General features: G+C 59.4%; 1 protein-coding gene across 18 annotated transcripts in view; it reads right to left on the bottom strand.

Annotated features, from left to right (window-relative positions):
• Window positions 1-12,843, bottom strand: part of EBF3 (EBF transcription factor 3) — a 112,169-nt gene that overhangs the window by 34,253 nt on the left and 65,073 nt on the right. For all 18 annotated transcript variants that reach the window (XM_036439303.2, XM_045582184.1, XM_045582183.1 and 15 more), the window contains exon 7: window positions 1,705-1,786. In XM_036439303.2, coding sequence (XP_036295196.1) covers window positions 1,705-1,786 — 82 coding nt within the window. The remainder of the gene's footprint in view (window positions 1-1,704; window positions 1,787-12,843) is intronic.

Below are 12,843 nucleotides of genomic sequence, written 5' to 3'. Positions count from 1 at the left end.
AGGGCGGCGCCCTGCACTGTCCGGGTAGAGAGGAGTCCAGCACACGCTGGGCCACCTCCTCTGCCTGTCTGCCAGGCCCCGCCCCCACACATCACAGGGGGAGGGTGCAAAGACACCCAACCACCACTGAGACTCAGCCCTGACCCTTTTAAAGTGACCAGACCTGGCGTGTGAAAGAAACAACCAAATGAAGGCACCGGGCTGGCTGCCACCCACATACAGGTCCGTCTGCTCGGGAGAGAGCAGTTCGGCAGAGAGAGCAGACAAGCGGGATTCGTGTCCCGGCCTGGGCCCAGCCCTCGCTCCTCCAGGACGGTGAGGGGGTGGTGAGACCGGGTGGAAACACTGCGTGAGCCTGGCCTACTGGTAAGTAGAGTTAAACCCCCGCAAGGCAGGGAGATCAGCCAGAGAGAGAGAGAGAGGAAGTGGCTGCACCTGGGCCGGGGCTGCCTGCGGGGCCTGCGGGCTCCGGGGTGTGCTCCGCTCCGCTCAGAGGATCAGGAGCACCTGCGGGGCCTTGGGCAAGGCCAACAGAGGCGGGGCCCGCTGTTGGCAAGAGACACTGTCCCAGCTCCGGAGCCTGTCTGGGTGAGCCCCAGCTCCCTTCTCTGATTGGCTGGTTGGCTGTGTAGATGGGTGTCACATGTGTCGCTGGTTGGCTGTGTAGATGGGTGTCATATGTGTCTCTGATTGGCTGGTTGGCTGTAAGGACAAGTGTCACGTTTTGCTAACATGCTAGCGCATCAGCTAAGTTTAAAAAACAAAACAAAACAAAACACTGTGAGCCATTTGATGGTGAACTCATCCAAGCTAGTGGACCTTTGTTGGTGGCTGCCAAATTCTTCTCTGATTGGTCTAGGGACCAGCAGTCTGTGTGTGTGTGTGTGGGGGGGGGGGGGGTTGGCCCAGGCCAGAAGACATTTTAACACTAAAATTAGCAAAACTCCTCACCCTGAAAGTACCTCCTAATCCTCCACAAACGAAGGCAAGAGAATGGGGGCCTGGCTCATCATTTACGCCCGAAGGCACCCAGCTCTGCCCTTCTCTCTTGGGGTGCAGTCCTCAGAGCAAACCGGGGGGTGAACAGTGGGCCCAGGAGCCGTGCAGGAACCGGGCAAGGAGCTGAGGTGGAGGCCAGGACACATCAGGCCTCGGGAGGGGAGCCGGGCCAGGCAGCGGGCCGGAGTGTGCAGAGGCCAGCATCCCGCAGGTGGGGAGGGCAGGTTTTGAGTAGACCCCTCTCCCCCAGGAAAAAGTCAACCGACCAATGGATCCCTAAAAGGCCTCTGGCACCACTGGAGCATGAACGGCCACGTGCCATAGAGAAACAGGCTGATTTAGATGCTAATGTTAAGAGAACTCTATGTGAAAAAATTAAAAACCAGTCCTTTTCAATCACACCCCTGAGAGTCCCCATGGCTGCATGCAAGCAGAACCCCAACTTAACGCACAGCTCTGGCAGCTGACGCCCGGTCCTCAGGGCACAAACACGGGTCATGTCTGCAGTGCCTCCTGGGCCATGAGCGGGTGGGTGGATGGATGGATGCAATGCATCTGGCGTCCTGAAGACGCCGATCGTGTTTAAAGCGTTTGATTTAAGGGCTTTGGTTTACTCCCACGCCCTTGAGAACTAACAACGATCGTTTTCAGAACAGCTGCAACATCAGAGAATTCAAACTTTGCGGGTCTGGGACGAGGGTGTACCTGGAATCTCCGCATATCTCGAGGGTTGCCTGCATTCTTCAAACAGTTCTGATTGCACTTGAGGAAAAACTTTAGAAAGAATCTACAAAAATACAAAAAAAAAAAAAAAAAGTAATTGTTAGGGTTATTAGACACCAGACGAACACCTTTCGAAGACACTCTTGCTGGGGTGTGGTGGGGGCTGCTCCACACCCGCCAGCTCGCTGCCCTGCTAACAGCCAGCGTGGACGGTCTTCACCTGAAAGCAGCGACTTCCGTTGGTCTGGACAGGATGGGTTTCCACGTTTTAGTAGAACCATCGTGACTTGCACTGGGGGCGGTCTCTCGCCTAGATCTTCGCACCGGCGGCCATGACCCATTAGGGCCCCGCCCTCCCCAGAGGGACCAGCAGTGTCAGCCAATGGAACCCCGGACGCCTGGTCACACTGGAGTTTTGGACAAACAGCAGGGCCTTTGGGCGAGGTGCACGATGGGACATGCCCATCCTGAAAAGTTATTCACTGTGCCTTGAAATTCAAATTTCCCTGGACCTGCCTCTCTCGGGCGGCCCCAACCCCAGAAGACATCACCAGCTACACAAACGCACTTTTCAAGATGCTTTTTGACCAGCACCCAAGGACAGGATTATTGACGAGAGAGAGAGAAACACTGATGTGAGAGCCGACCGGGATCAAACCCTTAACCCTAGGTATGTGCGCTGACCAGGAATTCCACCCACAACGTTTCGTGTACCGATGACACTCCAACCAACTGAGCCATAACGACCAAGGCCAAGATTAAGGTGACCAGACGTCCCGCTTTTGGCGGGACAGTCCCGGTTTTTAACAATCTGTCCCGCGTACCAAGGCGTTTTAAAAAAGTCCGGACATCCGGTCACCTTAGCCAAGATGCGTGTTTAAGCTTACAAGAGGTACAACTCTTAATAAAAAGAACAACTGGGGGTGTTGTCCTGGAGTGACCATGACGTCTGAGAAAGGCCTACGTGTGTCTTTAAGGGAGTCATCAACGACCCTCAACAGGACAGTGACGGGGGGAAGGGGGGACGGGAACGACGCTATCTGGGGCCAGCCCCAGCTCATTAGCTCCCTCCGAGCCTCCCCTCGCGTGGAGAGGCAGGAAGACGTGGTCCTGACAGCGCGCTGAGCTGCCGTGACAGCAGCAGCATCATGTCGTCCTCCCCATCCCTCCGTGCCGCTCCGTGACAGGCGCCGGTGCTCTGGCTCACAGTACAGGCAGGGGGGCTTGGCTGCGGCCCCGGGCCCGGGGCAACGGGGTCTGGGGCCTGAGCCCCCGGCCTCACCTGAAGGAGGCCACGGCCAGGGCGCTCCCTCTCTCTCTCCGGGAGTCTGAGCGTCCCGCCCACCTGTAAGACAGCACCTGCACCTTCCCTCGCTGCTCCCCGAAGACCACCCGCCTTACATTCCTGGAAGGTTCCCCATGGCTTCCCTGAACCAACCTGAAGCTCAGGGCTCCTGGCGGGCATGCGTCACACCCCACAGACCGAGGTCCCGGCCCCTTGGACCCTGGACGCCGCTCCCTCCGTCCCAGCAGAAGCTCCAGGGGATGGCGGCGGGAGAGTGGAGACCGCTTAATTAAACGTCCTTACATCTCGCCATTTTAGGCCGGAATTTACATCTTTTATTAACTCACCTCACCTCCACGGCGGCGCACGGAGCCTCGGAGCACCATCTGCCGCCGGCCCCGCCACCAGCCACTTGAAATTCCACCCACCCGTTCCCCCTAACGGCCCCGCAATTAGGCGCCACGCGCGGCGGCGAGGTAAATTGGGCGCACCTGCGGCCGCCCCGCACTTGAACTGCATCCGACGGGGCCTAACAAGGTGAGGGCGGCACCGAGTTATCGTCCTCGCAGGCAATTAGGTTTCCACTTCGGGGACGGCCGCGCGGGGCAATTATGCCGCCCATTACCAGCCGGCTAATCTCCGAGCAGGCGCCCGCCGCCGCCGAGGAGAGGACGGGCGGCTGGTCCTGTGGAGCCGGCTCCGGGGGCGCCTTCTGTGCCGGAAGAGAGACGCCCCCTCCTGAGGAGCCTCTTCGGTTCCTCCCAGTCCTTCCCGCCCGGTCTCCGAGGGGCTTGAAGGTCGCCCAGCCAGCCTCCGCCTCGTCCAGCACAAGGACCAGCGGGGCCTCCGCCGTCCTCGGTGCAGAAAGAGCCGGAGTCGGGCGCTCGGTACCCTCCGGGGTGGACTCCCTCCGGGCAGGTGCGCTCACCCACACTGCACTTAGCAGGGACCTGGGAAAGGTCTGGAGCATGTGGTCCTGGGAAGCAGGGTCCCCTGAAGGATGCAGGTCCGGGGGCACACGCCCAGTGGAGGGGAACATGCACAGGGACAGACAGAGGCAGCTGGGCAGGAGGCGGGGAGTCCACGCCCACGTGTGACCCTCGTCTGGGTAACGACAGACTCAGGGGTTCAGCCGAGCCTCCGGGAGGCGGACGGCCCAGGCTGGCTGGCCCGCTGACCGCAGGCCTGGCACACAGGTGTGTCTGAGCACACGGAGCAGCAGTGCCCGGTGTGACTCCCTGGGACCATGTTTGGGGAGGGCAGTGAGGACACCGAAGGCCCGATGGTAATTCTCGCTCTTTCCTCAGTGACCCTTCCATGGGCTTTTTTTCCCTTGGAAGCATCCCTTTCCCTATCTTCCTTCCCGAGGCCGGGACACAAAGAGTTTAATCCTCTGGTGAAGAAAGGGGGAGTCCCTGCCCTGTCAGAAAATCTTCGGCGTCCGCACCGATCAACTCTCCATCACGGCTCAGCGCGGGCGGGCGGCTCAATGGCCGGGTGGTAAACGCCCGGACCTGTCATTAGGACATTATGCCTAATTGTGTGCAGTGTGTTTCCTGTGGCCGCCGCTGGCCCGTCGTCAGAATGAGCATTATGTACACTAATTCCCTGACCCCGGCTTTATTTCCCTGCAGAGCCGTCATCTTTCACAGTAGGCACCGGAGTAAATCAAGCTTGAAATATGGGCTTTATTTACTCGTTTCTCCCCGGCCGGCGGGAGGCAGCCGCGGCGACCACAGGGCACACGGCCCCGTCCCGTTCTGCTCAGAACCGGCCCGCTCTGTCCCCGGAAGGATGTCCTCCTGGGCGGGCGAGAAGGCGAGATGGTGTGATGTCATGGCGCCCGGACCCTGACTTCCTGCTCCTGGGCGACTTAAAAGTGGGATCCTGACCAAAACCGGTTTGGCTCAGTGGATAGAGCGTCGGTCTGCGGACTGAAAGGTCCCAGGTTCGATTCCGGTCTAAGGGCATGTGCCTTGGTTGCAGGCACATCCCCAGTAGGGGGTGTGCAGGGGGGGGCTGATCGGTGATTCTCTCATCGAGAGAGAATCTAACTCTCTATCCCTCTCTCTTCCTCTCTGTGAAAAATCAATAAAATATATTTTTTTTTAAAAAGTGAGATCCTGATGGTAACTGTTTCAGAATGCACTCGGACAACGCCCAAGAGGAGGGGGGCGCTGCACAGCAGAACCCGGGGCCCACACCGGACCGGGGGCTGGGGCGTCGGAAGTGGGGCCGCAGTAGCCACCCCACCGCCGCCGTAACTTATCCGGAAGCTGGCTCCCCTCTCTGTGTGTTTAAGCCGTGAATGAGTTCATTTATATTTACTTTTATGAAGCTGATTAACCAGAGCCTCTCTGCCTGATGAAAATCATTTTAATTGTGGCGCGAGGCTCCTGTGTAATATCCATTACGCCGTGAACTGCTTAAATTCTACATGGGCATTGTGCAAATTGGCCCTCTGCGCGCGCGCGGGCAATTAGGGCCGCGCGGCGCCCCCGCACGCCGCCCCACAACTTCGTGGCGTGGCGCACGCAGGACGCTCGGAAACAAAGGAGGCCGTTTAATTGTAATTTAATGGAATATCAAGGAGTCCTCGGCATTCGACGCTGGCAACCGAGAGCAGGAGAGGAAAAATTAGCTGCAATTACGTTTGATTAAAGCCATCCTTCTCAATAATCAGTGGTCCTGACAGGCCACGGGGCTCTCGTGGGGTCCGCGATGGCGAAAGGTGTTGAGCAATATTAGGGCCAATAAAGGGGATATTAGCATAGCTAATTACAGCCCCGCAGAACCCGGAAGGGGGCCTCTGTGTATTGTAATGTGCGGAGTAATTGGCCCGGGCCGTTATCAATTACGTAAGGAATGAATTCGGTTTGTCAGAGAGAAGTGAGGACACGCGTGTCGGCTGACATCGCGCCCCGCCCGCCGGGCCGGCTCCCTGGAGAAGAAGGACTCGCCCACGTTCGGCAAACGCCGCCCTTCCCGGCGGCTGGATCGCGGCCAGAGTCACGCGGACAGAGTCACGCGGCCGGCGTGTGGTGGGTGACGGATGCCCCTCGCCCGCACCGCCCGCCCCGGGACCGCTGCTGTTCAACCAGCAGAAGTCACCCATCACGTCATCACGCCGCCTTCCCCCCTGGCCGGGGGAGAGAGAGATGGACTCCTTAGAAAAGCTGAGCGTGGGCGCGCTGCGACCCCCCTCGGTGGCCTCTGCCAGGTGGGATCGCTCGATGGAAATCACCTGCTCTCAGCATCTCAGGAACCCTTTGGGTGGGGATCATTTCTCTTAAAAAAAAAAAAAAAGTCTATTTTTATTGGTTTCAGTGAGAGGAGGGGAAAGGGAGAGAGCGAGAGAAACATCAATGATGAGAGAGAATCACGGATCCGCTGCCTCCTGCACTCCCCCTACTGGGGATCGAGCCTGCAATCCAGGTGCCAGGATGTGCCCTTGACCAGAATCCAACCTGGGACCCTTCGGTCCACAAGCTGATGCTCTACCCACTGAGCCAAACCGGCGAGGGCATGTTTTCAATGTTTACTACTTGGTACGTTCTAGTCTGTCCCGGGCTTGCTCTTCCAGTGCTTGAAGACGTGAGTGACAGCGTGCTGGCAAGGCGGGGCCCTGAGGGGTCCCGGGAAGACGGGAGCGGGCACTCCCAGCGGCCACCTTCGCAGAGGTTAAGTGCCACCTGAGGAAGGGGCCCAGGCCCCCCCCAGACACCACCCGCCTGAACGCCAGCCTCAGGCCTGGCAGCTGGCCTCCTCTTCGAGGCCTCCATGACGGGAAATATGGGAGTCCGGGCCGAGAACCAGAAGCAGCGGCGTCTTTAACGGGGGACGGCTCCCGTGCCCGTCACAAGGCAGAGCCCTCAACGAGCAGCCAACTAACTCGGCGACGGACGGGCCTCCGTGTGGTCCATCAGAGCGCCTGGCGCCTGCAGAGGTCCCCACAGACTGGGGAGACCCCGTCCCAGATCCAGTGCCCCCACCCCCACACACATACCCCGTCCCAGCTCCTGAATCTGGGACTTCCTAGTAATGAGCAGGGACTTCGAGGAAGAGAGTGTGTTAATGCCTGATCGCCCTCAAAAGGAAGTGTGAACGTGGAAGACCAGCCAGGAAAAGCAGCGTAGACGTCACCGCCTGGGGCAGGGGCTGGGGAGGGGGCCGGGGCAGCCACCGCCTCGTGGGCTCACCTTTTGGGAGAGAGAACCGCCCGGAAGATGACAGGGAAGTTGTAACCACCTTGTGAAGGCATCCAACCCCACACGGAGCTGGTCACGTGGACGTGGTTCCTTCGTAGCGATGTCCCCCTGGCTCCGGTCCTAGCCCAGAGGCAGAGTCCCTGTCCCGCCTTTCCCCCAGGAGAGAGGGGCAGGGAGACGGCCCCGGGATCCTCCTGGGGTGTCTGGGCCGCAGCCCTGACCGCCGTGGGGCTGTGTTCCAGGAAGGAAACAGTTAAAGCGTTGATCAGGAAGACGGAGCCTTCCAGAGACTTTTCTCCGGCTGATAAGAGAGTGGCCGGTGGAGTGCTTCCTCGAAGTCCCCGCTAATTACTGGGAAGTCCCTGAAAGCGGCCGCAGCTGCGGTGCGGGCACGCCGGCCATCAGTCGCTGCCGTATTGATTACTGAGCAATCCTAGCCGATGGGGCGGGGGGCCGGGAGACAGGCTCCCTGCACAGACCCTGTAATGAGCAGTTGCTACACAAGGACTACATTCTGCTGACATCAGATCTGCGCTCCGAGATAGGACACAGGTCAATACGGATCGGATTTCCAAAATGCGAGGGTCTTAATGTCAGGCCTCTCTCTCTCTCTCTCTCCCCCCCGTCTCCCACTCCGGCCATTAGCTGCACCCGGGGCTCACGTGCCCCGATGCCAGACGGGAGGGAAGTCTGCCCCATTAGTCTGATTTATTCTTCAAATATGCCATGACAAATTGCTTTAACACCAGACTTATTAAATTCTTGTACGTTTCAAGTTATGAGTCTCATATACCCGGGCCTGCGTGACGTCATCACGCAGGGGGCAGGGGGTGACGGGATTGGGTTTTACAGCTGCGTCCAGATGGACCCCCCCCCCCCCCCCCCCCCCGGGAGAGAGAGCCGAGCGGCCCAGCTCCCCACGGCCGGACCCCGGGCCCCGTGGGCGCCGCCCCCCACCGGCACGCACGCCGTCCGGCCTGTGGATGCAGCCGCCGGAGGCCCGGGAAATAGCCGCGCTGGACTCGCGGGGCGGCGCGGGCTGGCCTTTGTCTGCGGGGCCGCGGGGCGGCCGCAGCGCGGGTCTCCGGTGGACGGGAGCTATTTCGCTTCCCCTCCGCCGGAGTAGCCACACCGCATTAACAATATTTGTACTACAATCGCCCAGGGACCCACTTCCCAGATTCTATCACTTCTTTATCTCCTGACAAACACCTCGCTATCGAACATTATTAGGTTTAGAGAATTAACCCTTCCCGGCCGGGAGCCACGCCAGGCTCCCCCGCCGGCCCTCCGAAGGGCCTTATCGCCGAGCCCGGTGCCGTAATGGTTTCTCTTTTCATCACCGTCTCCAGCCGCGGCTGTCAAGAGGCTCTCATAGATACCGCGATCTTGTTCTTTCCGCGATGGTTCTCATTAAAACGGTGCCGAGGAGATCTGATGGGATTTAATAGCTTTGCCGGCCGGTCCCCGCCGGCGCACGGAGCCCCGCCGAGCCCTCCGGTTGGGGGAATTTGTAGGACTCGCATTCAACTTTTCCGGGGGTTTTGAATGCCTTCCGGTCACGGGGAAGCCCGGGTAGGCCCTGGCAAAGCCACCGCCTGCCGCCCAGCTCCGCCCGCGGCCCCGGTGCGCTGTCAGGATCCCCGTTCGTGTTTTCCGGAACGGCCCCGATGCGCGCGATAGTGCTGATAAGGTTATCTGTGTAAAAAGAAGTCAACTGCACAACACAGCGGCGCCCTGACATGCCGTGTTTACACCGGGGCTCCCGTTTCAAGTGCCTGTCTCCCCGCCCGCCCGCCCCCCCTCACCTGTTTCCCGTTTCCAGCGGGCGCCGCGGCCCTGCCATCACTCCCCCGGCAGATCATTCGCGCTGTCAATCAGCCCGCATTTTGTCTTTCGCGGCGGGCTCATTAAAACCGCTCCCTCGCTCCCTCCGGACACGGCTCCTCTATTTGCCAGCTCTGATCATGAAGCTCCTACTTAAGAAAAATGCCAGCATCACTTGGCTCGAGGCAGGTGCCCCCGTGACTTGTTGCCAGCTCCGGGAGGGCGGGGGGTGGGGGTGCTTTCGGAGACTTTTCGCACAGAGATTACATACCTTTGCTTCCCCGAATTTCGGGGGGGGGGGGGCAGACCTCTCCCGATCCCCCCACACACACACACACGTGCACACGATTTTAGGAACGTGAACTGGGCACGCTCTCCCAGCTGTTCTGACTTCTGTGGGCACCCGAGATCTTTCCCAAAACCAACGGGGCTTTCTGTGTGTGTGGTTTTTCTCCCCGCTTCCCTATCTCACGCCCACCCCCCAGCCCTCCATTTCCAAACGGAAAAGATCTTTTCTTGCTCAGAGGCATGGCTTCTTCGAGCACGCCCCCTCGCTTCACAAGCAATGATCGTCTTTGTGGGTTGAATGATTAATAAAAAATAATAATAATAATAATAAAGCATCCCATGTTACATCAGGGCCGCCCTCCCATGGAGGACACCGGCGTCGAACCCGCCGACGTCCCCTCTCGCTCGCCTTTCAGGCCCTGATTAAAAACTTATTAAAACATTACACATGATGAATGGGGGCCCGGCTCGGAGTGGCAATTATTAGTTTTAATGCAGGTAATGCCGCTTAATGAGGGGGCACATGTGTGCGAAGCCCTGACTTCATTACTCCTGCGTGTCAACAAATACAAGAGAAATGCGTGTCCGGGTCATCCGTTACCCGCGACGGCCCGCGCCCCCGCCCGGCCGCCTGGGCCGATGAGCCCGGCCATAAATTACTCCCTCTCCGCGGCTCGCCCGGGGCAGGCCCGGGGGGTGCGGATTCCGCGTGGGAGGGTCCTGCGCCCGGGTGCCTGCCTCCCCGGATGGCGGCCGGTCCTCATTGTCTCGGCTCAGACACGCACGCTCCCGCCGCTGGGGCTGGGCCGCTCTCCTTGCTGGTTCTGCAGGGTTCACAGAGGAGCCGGGCTGTGATGCGTGTGAACACGGTTTTCCTAAATATTCCAGTGTTCCTCTCTGCATGCCCGTCCTCCTGAGTACTGGGGGGGGGGGGGGGGGGGGACAGAAAGAGTGCACACGGTCCCCCTGTGCGGGAGGCGCCCTAATGCTGGGAGCACAGCCCAGGAAAACCAGTCCACGCCTGCTGCAGAGGACATGGAGGGAGGCCCGGGGGGGAGGCTGCATGGGGATGGCTGCATCCAGGGCACCCAGTGTGGGGGCCCCAGGGCCTCCTCCTCCCCTCCGAGGACCCCTCCCGGGCCTGTGCACAGCCCTCAGCTGGGGGGAGGGGAGGGGAGGGGCGTCTCGGCCCAACTTGGCTCGCCACCTCCTCCTTGTTCTCCGTGTTTGCGATGAGCCGCGGGAGCCAGGCCGATCCCCGCTCTCCGTTTGAAGAGGACTCGGGACTATTTGCATCATTTTATCGCTAATGTATAATATATGGCTCTAAAGTGAGCCGAGCACTGCCTTGTTACGGAGCGTAAAGAAGTGAGGGCAATAAAGACACATTAGTCCTCTGAAGCACGGCGGCTGTGATGCAGGCAGGAGAGGTTGCTGCTCCCAGTTAAGAGGCAACCTTTCTGCCTGACGAAGACAATGGAAGAGTAAAGAAAATGTCAAATCAAGAAAAGCTGGATTTAGAGATGAGGCGGCCCGGGATGACGCCGGTGCCATATTTTGCGAGACTATAATGCTGTTGGCAGCAAAGATCCGTGTTTCTGATTCATCTCGGGCCGCATGGCAAAGCTTTGTCAGTCTGTGCAAGGTATAAATAATTCAGGGTGAGAGATGGCAATTACAGGGCCCTGCACAACCAAAATGAATATTTTATGAGGACTAAAACTGCTCTGGAATGAATCATACACATGGAGTCGCACACACATGGCGAGTGGGCTCGCACATGCCAGCCCCAAGGAGAGAGGGGCAGGGGCCCCTGCCCCCGGCCAGGGTCGGGGTGGGGTGGGGGTGGGGGGCGAGGAGCCGGCCAGCGGCAACAGCATGCCCCAAGCCGCCGCCAGCCAGGCTCCCCGCACTCCTGATGGAGGCCCCATGCCTGGAGAACGGCCCTCGGGGACACAGAGGCCACGCAGACTCTCGTCTCGTGGTGGTACGCCTCGCAAGTTTGCTTTTCAGTGCATCCTTCCCAACCAGCCTCGGCCTCTGCCTCCCGTTCCGGTGGCTCAAGCTTCTGATCAGTGTGAGCCCCGTGCTGCTGTGGGGGGGAGCAATGCTCTGACTCCGAGAAATTGGAGGGCTGACGGGAGGAGGGGCCGTGGGAGCCTCGCACATGTCACACACACACACACACACACACACACACACACCTGGCGTGATTTCTCACTTTCCTTCCAAATAGAAGCATGCTCAAGGCTCTTCCCCCGTCTCTGGGCCCGAATCTGACTTCCACGGCCCGGCCCGGCCCGGCCCGGCCCGGCCCGGCCCGGCCGGCCGGAGGGTGGGACAGTGGCTTCTTATGTCCGAACTCCCAGGAAAGAGCAGCTCTCCTCCCTCGGAGCGGCGGGCGCGGCTGAGAAAGGTAGGATTTTGCCAGAGAGGTTTTTGTAAAGGCTGAAAGGACGGTTTCATCTGTTACATTTCCTCCAAAAAAACGCTCCCGGCGAATCGCTGGAACAAACAACAACATTGTCCGTGGGGCCGCGGGGGCCAGGCCCACTGGTGAATGGCCATTGTGTTTGTCCGGCTACTGATACCTGGGCCTTTGTGACGGAAAGCAGGCTGGGGGCCGTGACATCAGCGCAGCACAAGCGTCTCTCTGTGCGGCCCCGGGGGGGCCCGGCCGCGGTGGGAACCGGCACCCGATCCCTCCGAGAGGGCTCCTTTAAGCCCGGCGCCGGCGCATTGTTTATGAAAACAAGGCTATTAGGTATATTAATAATTTGATAAATAGGGATTGGCCCTTAATTATTCATGAGGAACATTTGGCAACAGTAAAATTATATTCGCAGAACAGGTTTATACACCAGCTAATTATAAATTAAGTATGCAAGAGAAAATTGCTAACCTTGGAATTAAAATATTTTATGATTCTGCAATTACCAAAAAAAAAAAAAAAAAAAAAAAAGTGGAGAATTATCAAAGCCCCAGTGTGCGCTGCGTACTCGGGACTCTACAGATGGCACGGGGTGGGCCAGGGGAGTGACGACAGGGAAAATGGGCCAGAAGCATGCCCCTTTATCCCCCTCCCCCCCAGCAGCCCAGGGGGGAGGGGCAGGGCCTCCAGAGGACAGAACTTTCCCAGGGGATACCCTGACAGAACCAGCACCATCCCCTCCACCAAGGCGGCCAGCATCCTCCCATAACTCCCGTCTGCTCTCGGCGAAGGTCACGGCACGTCACCTCCGCTGGCCGTCCAGCCCTGGCCCATGGCAACCAGCCTGTTCCCATCGCCGGGTCTGGGGCCCACAAGGAAGCCCGCAACCCCCTCCGCAGCCTCCCCAGCCTCCCTGCGCGGTCGGGGTGCACCCCGAGCTTGGGGTCCACAGGGCAAAGGTTGGTGCTGGTGACAGAGAGGCGCGCAGTGCCACTCCTGCCCGCTAGAGGGCTTCTCCCGCAGCGTGGAGGGGGAGCAGGCAGTCATGGGGTGCCACCGGGACTCCGCTCCGTCTGCAAATC

The sequence above is a fragment of the Pipistrellus kuhlii genome, unplaced genomic scaffold (assembly GCF_014108245.1).
Source record: "Pipistrellus kuhlii isolate mPipKuh1 unplaced genomic scaffold, mPipKuh1.p scaffold_m20_p_15, whole genome shotgun sequence".
In the NCBI taxonomy this organism is placed as follows: Eukaryota; Metazoa; Chordata; class Mammalia; order Chiroptera; family Vespertilionidae; genus Pipistrellus; species Pipistrellus kuhlii.
Note: the sequence above shows the minus strand (reverse complement) of the source record. Positions and strands in the feature narration are given on the sequence as shown.